At 44.3% G+C, this 9,841-nt stretch overlaps 1 protein-coding gene across 1 annotated transcript in view; it reads right to left on the reverse strand.

Annotated features, from left to right (window-relative positions):
* The window catches only part of LOC141133902 (vomeronasal type-2 receptor 26-like), a 91,146-nt gene extending 81,557 nt beyond the window's left edge, over positions 1-9,589 (reverse strand). The window contains exon 1 of the mRNA XM_073623545.1: positions 9,435-9,589. Within this exon, the coding sequence (XP_073479646.1) occupies positions 9,435-9,589 (155 nt within the window). The remainder of the gene's footprint in view (positions 1-9,434) is intronic.
* Positions 9,590-9,841: the final 252 nt, after the last annotated feature.

Below are 9,841 nucleotides of genomic sequence, written 5' to 3' on the forward strand. Positions count from 1 at the left end.
ATTTCCTCTGTTTAGTGAGTTTGCCTGTGCTATCCAGCCACAGCATACAGAGGAGGTGGTGGACTGGCTTACTAAACCTTCCTCATCCTCCTCATCCTCTGTCATGCAAGCAGACAATTGTTCAGTCCCCTGCAGTTGCCAAAAGTGGATAAACCTGCCTCCTTTTCCACATTTATTCCTGCCATAGCCCCAACATCAGTCATTGAGTCAGCTGAGTTATTTGACCACAGCGTCAGCCACTTTCTCCTTGATAATACTCATCCATTACTGGATTCAGATGTTGGTTCTGAGGTTGAGGATGACAGGAACATGAGCCTAGAGAGAGGGAGGAACACTGGTAGACAAATTGGCATTCATTCCTCAAGCCGCAGCGTATTGCCAAGTTGTCTCCAGTGGTAATGATGAAGATGGAGGAGATGGAGATGATGCTGATGATGAGGTCACTGATGCCACTTGGGTGCCAGATAGAGCAGAAGAGGAAACCAAAGGTGAGGCGGCACAAATCCAAGGAGGCTGACATCAAGAAAGAGTAGAGAGCAGTCACCCTATTCCATCACATTCTGCAGCTGTTATCTCCCGGCCCACTCCCCAAAGCTCAGCTGTCTGGGCCTTTTTCAGCACATCTGCAGCAGATCGCACTGTTGCTATCTGTAAACTATGTCTCAGGCACATCAAACATGGTAAAACACCAACCATTTGGGTATCACATGTTTAACAAGGCATTTAACGTCCAACCACTCAGCCCATTGGCAAGAGCACCTAAAAGCCACACAAAAGAGGCACAAATCTGTCCCTCCTCCTCCTCCTTAACCATTTCAGTCTGCCCCTGCTATACCGAGTCATAACCTCTCAGCAGCCTCCACTGACAGGGATAATGGTATAGCAGAGGGTATTCGAGGTCCTAGCAGCACATCTGCCATAAGCACACCACCAGCTGTAGACTGTAGCCGGAAAATTTCTCTGCCCCATCTGCTGCAGCAGAAAAAAAAATACAGTCCCTGCCACCCACATGCCCAGTGTCTAAATGCAAGCTTGCCAAAGCTGTTGGCTTTCCAACTTCTGCTTTTAAGCCTGGTGGATTCTGCCCCCTCCCGTGAATTCGCACGCTATACCACAATGGCAGGTTCCCAGTCGCTACTACTTTTCACATAAGGCCGTTCCATCTCTCTACCATCACATGGAAGGGAATGTTCTGGCATCGTTGGGCAAGGCAGTCAGCCGTAAAATTCACCTTATTACTGACACGTGGTCCAGCAAGCATGGGCATGGAGGATACATTTTGTTCACAGCACGCTGGGTAACTGCTTGCAACTCAAAAGAATGCAGGACAGGGCTCGGTGCTGCAGCTTGTTGTGCCCCCACGTCTCCATACAGCTGGTGGTGATGATGCCAGACCTGTGAGCTCTACCCCCTCCTCCTCTGCCACCTCCATGCCCTCCTCTGCAGAATTTTCATATGAACATCAGGTACCCCCTAAACGTTCAAAGGGCTATTCCCAGAGTCAGGCTAAAAGGTGCCATTCAGTGCTTCAGCTGGTGTGCTTAGAGGACAGGAACCACACCGGAGCAGAGATTCTTGCAGCTCTGCAGGGACAGGCCCAGAGGTGGTTCACAACATGCCAGCTGGAGCCAGGAAAGGTGGTGTCTGATAATGGCTCAAACCTCTTGTCCACCCTAAGACAGGGAAAGTTGACACATGTGCAATGCCTGCGACAAGTCCTCAGTTTGGTGGTGCAGCCTTTCCTGAATACATACCCAGGGTTGCAAGATTTGCTAATGCTGGCCAGAAGAATCTGTAGCTATTTCAGGCGGTCATACACAGCCAGTGCTCCGTTGGCTGAAATTCAGCAGGAAATCCATCTGCCCATAAACCGCCTGATTTGTGACATGCCCACCAGGTGGAACTCGACTGTCAATGCTGCAGTGGCTATACATGTAGCAAAGGGCCATCAACAAATACCTGTACGAATATGACACGATGACAGGCTCAGACGGCCCTGACTTTTTTTCCCCACGCCAATGGCTGATCATTAAGGATGCATGACCTGTATTGTCACCATTTGGGGAGGCCACAAGGATGGTGAGCCGTGACAGTGCATGCATCAGTGACACAATCCCTGTTGTGTTCCTGCTGGAGCAGACTCTGCGTGGCATTATGGACAGGGCACTGGAGGCAGAGCAGCAGGAGGAAGAGGAGGACTTCCTTTCCTCTCAAGGCCCACTTTATCCAGACACCATCATTCCTATGTCGCAGAACACACAGGAGGAGAGAGGGGAGGAGGATGAGGAGGAGGATTCTGGCACTTTCATAGGCTTCGAAGAAGAGGAAGACATGCGTCAATCTGTAAGCGATGGCTTTCCAATACCAGGACCCTTGCGAGTAGTACGTGGCTGGGAGGAGGAAGTTCCAGATGCTGTCATCCTGAGTGACCCCGAAGAGTCTGTTTCTCAAGCCTGGGCAAATTTGAGGCGCATGAGCAACCTCATGCTTCAAAGCCTGCGAAAGGACCCAAGAATACGTGGCATAAAGGAGAAGGATGATTACTGGTTGGCAACCCTCCCTGACCACCGTTATAAGGGGAAGGCCTCAGAACTCTTCCCATCCCTACAGAGTGCAGAAGATAAAATCTCTTGAGGACACATTAAAGAGGATTTTATTGAACATTTTTCCTGACTCCAGTAGGTTACAGTGTCATGGAAAATGTAGCTTTGAGTCTTCTGTTGGTCAAGAGAGGAGCGCTGGAGAAGGCGTCCGCCTAAGTGAGGCATTTTGGAATTTTTTTAGTCCTCCCCACCCAGCTTCCAGCTTCCAGCTTCCACATCCCATCGGCAGAGTCTGCATCACATGGTGGATGATTACCTCGGGGCCAAAACAGAGATGGAGAGCTTTCCAGCTGACGATCCACTGACTTACTGGGTCATGAGAATAGACCATGAGCCAGAACTTGCCCAGTATGCTATTGAGTTGTTGGGCTGCCCTGCATCCAGCGTGCTTTCAGAACGGGCATTCAGTGCTGCAGGAGGTTTCGTTACTGATCATAGAACGCGTCTGTCCACAGACTCCGTGGAGCGCTTGACATTTATAAAAAATAAATCAGTCCAAGATTACTAGCTATGAAGCCCCTGATGCCAATGTCACTGATTAAGTCTTTTTGGGATGTGGAATTTCTGCAGGACTTTGAGGCTGCCTAGCTTTGAGGGTGTTCAATCATTTCATCTGGAAGAATGTTTTTGTAATAGGTTTCATGGGCACAATTAACAACCAAAGACCAATTTTTCAGCACCTGTTTGACAGGTGCATATCATTGCAATTTTTTTTGCCATCATCAAGAGCACCTCTATAGGGTTACGGTGGGAAGGCGCCCCCAACACCCAAAGAGTAATTTTTCTGCACCTGTTTGACAGGTGCATATCATTGAAATTTATTACAGCAAGGCCGATTCTTGCTTTCATTTATCTCTATAGGGTTACAGTGTCAATGCGCAACCGACACCCAAAGACAAATTTTTCTGGGCCTTTGACAGATGCATATCATTGCAATTTTTTACAGCAAGGCCAATTCTTGCTTTCATCAAGAGTACCTCTATAGGGTTACGGTGGGAAGGCGCCACCGACACCCAAAGACCAATTTTTACGCACCCGTTACTTCTATCCAAAGTCAAAGTGACACCCGAATGTATCCAAAAAAATCTCTAATTTTGTTCCGAATGCACTACATTGTGGCCTCATCATACAGACTGGCTCCCCAGCTGTTGCTGAGCAAAATAAAGGCAGCTTGCAGGGTAAATGTAATTTTTTGTTGGCTTTATAAATGAAATTATTGCTGCAGCAGATTCTAGACATGGTACAGATCTGCCACTTTACAGGTAGACTAAGGGGACCCCCCCAGACACTATATTGGAAGGAATTTTTCATTTTTAGGCTTTCACTTTAAAAATCAAAAAATTACTGCTCATTTAAAAATGACGTTTTTCACAAACTTTTTTTTTATTGATACAAGTCCCCCAGGGCAGGACCCGGACCCCTATAACCATTGTACACCCAATTACTTGCATATAAGCCTTCAAAAAGGGCACTTTTGATTCTTGACGGTCCCATTGACTTCAATGGGGTTCGTTATTCGGGTCTAAACTTTTGCAAGTTCTGGTGCGAACTGAACAGGGGTCCATTCGGCCCATCCCTAGTGGGGATCTGACTGGTGACCCTATCCATATGGTCTGAATATGTCAAAAATTGAATAGGTATTGGTTAGATATCCTTGATAGCATACATTCTGTGTTTGAGGAGTCCTTGGGACTGGATCCTAAGTCATTATATTGGGCTATATGGATAAGGAGACATTGTCATATAATATATAAATTGTGGTGCTTAGGTGTTTATTTCAGGCTCGGGAGCTCATTGCACAGAGATGGCTGGTACCAGACCCTCCAACAAATATAGAATGGGTTAAAATAGCAAAAAATACTGTAACAAGTGAAAATTTTGTCTACAAAAAAAGGAGGTTTAGGAAATTTGAGAAAATTTGGGGACCGTGGGTGGATACTTTAGGACTGACCTCTAATGAGAGGGTGGTGAATAGAGCTTTCGCATCATTTTGGTGTGTAAATGTGGAAATAAAAAATAAATGTACAATATGTTTATATTTAGGAAAAATGGCCTAATTGGTTTAATAATATGGGTAAGAGAGCGATGCATCAATGTATGTGTGGGAAGGGGGAGGGGGTATGTTATTTGTATATATGGAATATACAGTACTGTATGTAGATATAAATTAAAAACATTTTCAATAAAATATATTTGATTACATCTAATGTAAAGGCAGACTCTGATGTAAAGGGGGACTCTGATGGGGACATCTGATATAAAGGGGGACTCCGATGGGGACATCTGATGTATAGGGGGATGCTGATGGGGACATCTGATGTAAAAGAGGACTCTGATGGGGACATCTAATATAAAAGAGGACTCTGATGGGGACACCTAATGTAAAGGGGGACTCTGATGGGGACACCTAATGTAAAGGGAGACTCTGATGGGGACATCAAATGTAAAGGGGGACTCTGATGGGGACATGAAATGTAAAGGGGGACTCTGATGGGGACAGAGTGTGTTTTCTTTTCTTTTACTTGAAATATGGATGTGATTGGCCTACTGTGATGGGCACAGTGAGGCTGCACATGACAGGCACAGTGAGGCTGCACATGATGGGCACAGTGAAGCTGCACATGATGGGCACAGTGAGGCTGCAAATGACAGGCACAGTGAGGCTGCACATGATGGGCACAGTGAAGCTGCACATGATGGGCACAGTGACACTGCACATGACGGGCACAGTAAGGCTGCACATGATGGGCACAGTGAGGTTGCACATGACGGGCACAGTGAGGCTGCACATGATGGGCACAGTGAGGCTGCACATGACGGGCACAGTGAGGCTGCACATGATGGGCACAGTGAAGCTGCACATGATGGGCACAGTGAGGCTGCACATGACAGGCACAGTGAGGCTGCACATGATGGGCACAGTGAGGCTGCACATGATGGGCACAGTGAGGCTGCACATGATGGGCACAGTGAAGCTGCACATGACGGGCACAGTGAGCCTGCACATGACAGGCACAGTGAGGCTGCACATGATGGGCACAGTGAGGCTGCACATGACGGGCACAGTGAGGCTGCACATGACGGGCACAGTGAGGCTGCACATGACAGGCACAGTGAGGCTGCACATGATGGGCACAGTGAGACTGCACATGACGGGCACAGTGAGGCTGCACATGATGGGCACAGTGAGGCTGCACATGATGGGCACAGTGAGGCTGCACATGACGGGCACAGTGAGGCTGCACATGACGGGCACAGTGAGGCTGCACATGACAGGCACAGTGAGGCTGCATATATTGGGGACAGTTTTATCTAGCAGTAATAAAACATAATCACCTGATAAATGGCTATTTACAGTCCTGCATTACTAAGATTTTAATTTATCAGTTTGTTTGCGCCCCTCCCCCCCAAAAAAATTGTTGCCCACCAGCCGGCATTGGATCTGTGTGCTGATTTAATGTTAAAAAGAAGCTAGCAGCGTAATTTTCCCACAATTGAACCCCTTTGCAACAAAGGGTAAAACACATGTTAATGCCTAAACACAATTTTGCAACTTTGACATGTGTTAGACAAACTGTACATATCATCACAACTACTAAGGCCTCCTACACACGGTAGGAAAATCAGAAGGGAAAATTTGTACGATGAGCTGTGTGCGGATTTTTGGATCGTTAGTACGGTGCTTTCGACAAACGATTTGACTTTTTCGTCAGACAAAAGCTGGATGTGCAGACCATAACATTTTTTTCGGATGTGAACTCAACGTCTGATTTTCAGATGGTCAGTACAGAAATCCTCACACAAAAGTCGAAAGCACAAACACGCATGCTCAGAATCAAGGAACGACTGGTTCAGTCTTGTAAACCATCGTTCGTATTGTAGAATTAACATTTGTGGCGTGGAAAATGATGAAGTCTTGAAATGCAGCGCACATTCTTTTCTTCTTTAATAGGATAATAATGAAGCTGCTTTACTGGTGATACTGATGGAGTTATGGCAAACATATTTTACCCACTTTGTTTTTTAACCATTTTTGCCTACCAGGCCAATTCTGACATTTCTCTCCTACATGTAAAAACCATCATTTTTTTGATAGAAAATTACATAGAACTCCCAAACATTATATATTTTTTTTTTTAGCAAAGACCCTAGAAAATACAATGGCAGTCGTTGCAACTTTTTATCTCGCAATTTTTCGAACGCGTTTTTTTTTGTTTTTTTTTTAAAAACAAAACAGTTTTGTGCTTTAAAAAAAAAAAACAGTAAAGTTAGCCCAATTCTAGTGGGGAATGTGGCGCTGTTCAAAAGTGTGTATTAACAAGGAATGTGTGGTGATAATATGTGGGAAAGATAATGAACAAATGTTAAACAAAGCATGTCATGTGTATATCATAAATATAAAACATCACATAGTATAAAAAACAAAAGTGCAAATGCGTTGTAAATAATCATAAAAGAGATACATGCACTCAAAAAAGTAAAATATACCAATGTATAAATGTGCATAATAATAGCGTGAGTAAACAAAAATGCAAGAGAAATGCACAAAAATGTCTAAAAAATGCACAAATAGCATCAATGGTGTAAAAAATACTTAGTATAATAGTGTACCAAAATTGTCAAAAAAATCAAGTGCAAATAGTGTAAGTGTCCAAGCAAAATAAAGTTCTAAAAAATGAAAAGAAAAACGGTGAAAAGTGTCTTGGCAGTCCAAAAAGATCCCATGAAAATTATTGTGATCGTAGTGTAAAATCTTCTTCTGGAACCCCCACTTGTGTCCCCACTCACCGGAAGACCCAACCCCTGCAGGGGTAATGGGCAAGTGAAAATAAATCCATTGATGGAATTCGATCGGTGTCCCCTTCTACAAATCCGCGATCCCCTTCCTGTTTTGGGTAGTCACTGCTCCTTTAAAATAGTCCACCAGAGCGTATCCGTATATATGGAGAAGAAAGGAGCCCCATAGTGTAAAGCCAAAATTATATTTTTATTTATTATAGCCAATCAGCTAACATAAAAATGGAATGATTAAAAAAGTTAAAGCAATAAAGTCTAACTGAAAGATGGCACTGTTCCGCCGGCTAGTGGAGAGCCGATAGTGGAGACAGTGGCGAGGCAGCGGCGTGCGTTCCACAGCCGATCAGCCAAAAACTGGAAGCGAACCAACAATAGACTATACAGCGACGTATGAGTACCAACGTGACCACGCCTTACGCGTTTCGTCATCAAGACGTCATTTGAGGCGCATATTTTTCTTTGTAAATCTGGCACATCCTACAGCAAGAATGAAAAAAGGTTTTATTCTTTGAGTCCGGTACAGATAAAAACAAAAAAAACAAAAAATGCATGGGGTCCCCCCTAAAAATGTGTACCAAACTCTTAATCACTTGCTTACTGGGCACTTAAACACCCCTCCTATCCAGACCAGGGCACGTGCACAGGGGAGGCCGTCATATGACGGCCTCCTGGGAATTCAGGTCCGCGCTGTGGCCGTCATTCGGCCATAGCGCGGATGTCAGGTGGTTAATCTAAGCATGGGGCCTGGTTGACTTGAAAAGGGGTGAGCCCCCCTCCTGGACCATACCATACCAGGGCACCCCCTGGCAAAGATTCTTATTCCCATATTACTGACCCAGTGGTTGTGAGGGGTTTGAAAGCAGGGGTCTTATCAGGATCTGGAAACCCCTTTTAATAAGAAACCCCCTGATGCTCCCCCCCACATTAGAAAGTACCCCTAGTCATTCACAAAAAAAAAGGGTGTAACTTAGAAATATAGAAACCAAAACATTTTACAGGTCCTTTTAAAAAAAAAAAATCCCCCAAAAATGTCCCCTGTTGTAAATCTATCATCAAGATGCCAGCTGACTCATCGAAAAAAAAAAAAAAACTGATGGACCTGGCACAGAACATGGCTACTCCTGACCCAATGACAGCTACGTGAACTTTCTAACTACCGGTATTTAAGGGGTAAGCGAGGAGAGTGGTTCCATCATTCAACAAATATGGTAATGTAAGGCAATATTCATTGATGCCAACAGTTCCTATGGAAGTGCCAGGTGTTGGCACCCTCTGCTTTCTTAGGAACCACTGAAAGTAGAAAGTTATAAAATATAGATTATTACAACGTGCAAATACAACTTCTGTATACAATGCTTGGCTCCAGTCACACAGGAGGCTGAAAGTTTAATGCAAACCTCAATTTCAGCTCATCCCTGGTGACAGCATATGGTGAGCATGAGGAAACCCTAAGGGTCATCATTATAAAGCAGTACAAGTGACTTTCACAAACATTCACTGTTGGTTAATCAATCACTGTCATTTAAAAACACATTTAGCTGCAGTAAATATTCACGTGCAATGAGTATTTGTTAAGTGTCAGATCCACTGATTTATACATCCAATCCCAGTTTTCTCCAGGCTGGCTTATTGCTATTCTGTGAATAGTCTTTACTGTGATCTGCCCTGATAAGTAGAAGATCATACACACAAGCTATTACATGACTGCACACCTCCCTCCCTCTATCCCTCTCTCCCTCTCTCCTGGCAAGAAAGAACCATTGAGATTTTCAGTCTGCAGGAGCCATAACTACATACATGACATTATTATTTTTTAGAAATCCCAGCATGGCCTGAAGACGAAAAATGATGGAAGACAAATGTAATCATTGTATATTGGTGCAACACAGACTGTAACCAAATAATGAGAAAATATATAAAACATCAGTAAAAACAGCTTTAAATGCTCATAAAATATTTACAGTGACAATAAAAAAATGTAATTTTCTTTGTTGAGTTATACAGAGAGAGCAAATATGAGAAAAAGAGACTTACTCTTCACACACATAATCGCCTGGTGGACTAGTTATACCTCCACTCCCAAAAGCGAAACGAGCTGTATACTGGCTGTACACGTGAGCAGAGATTAATCCTCCAATAATGAAATCTCCTTCCTTGTGATATTCATACTCAAACCTTGGCTTTGACATATGAAGTCTACATTGAAGTGCTGAGCTCCGGGTCCATACAACTCCATAGTATGTGATGAAAAGGACGAGTATCAGCAGATAACAGACACAGAGGAGAGGAGAACATTTCATGACACACAGCAGGTCCTCTCAGTCACCGGCAGCTCTGCCCGGGAGGAGACACAATCACCAGAGCTTTATACACATCGACTGACACCGATTTACACTACAGAACAAAGAACACAATAATAGTAACATCGACTGGGACCAATT

Source organism: Aquarana catesbeiana, linkage group LG01 (genome assembly GCF_042186555.1).
Source record: "Aquarana catesbeiana isolate 2022-GZ linkage group LG01, ASM4218655v1, whole genome shotgun sequence".
Lineage (NCBI taxonomy): Eukaryota > Metazoa > Chordata > Amphibia > Anura > Ranidae > Aquarana > Aquarana catesbeiana.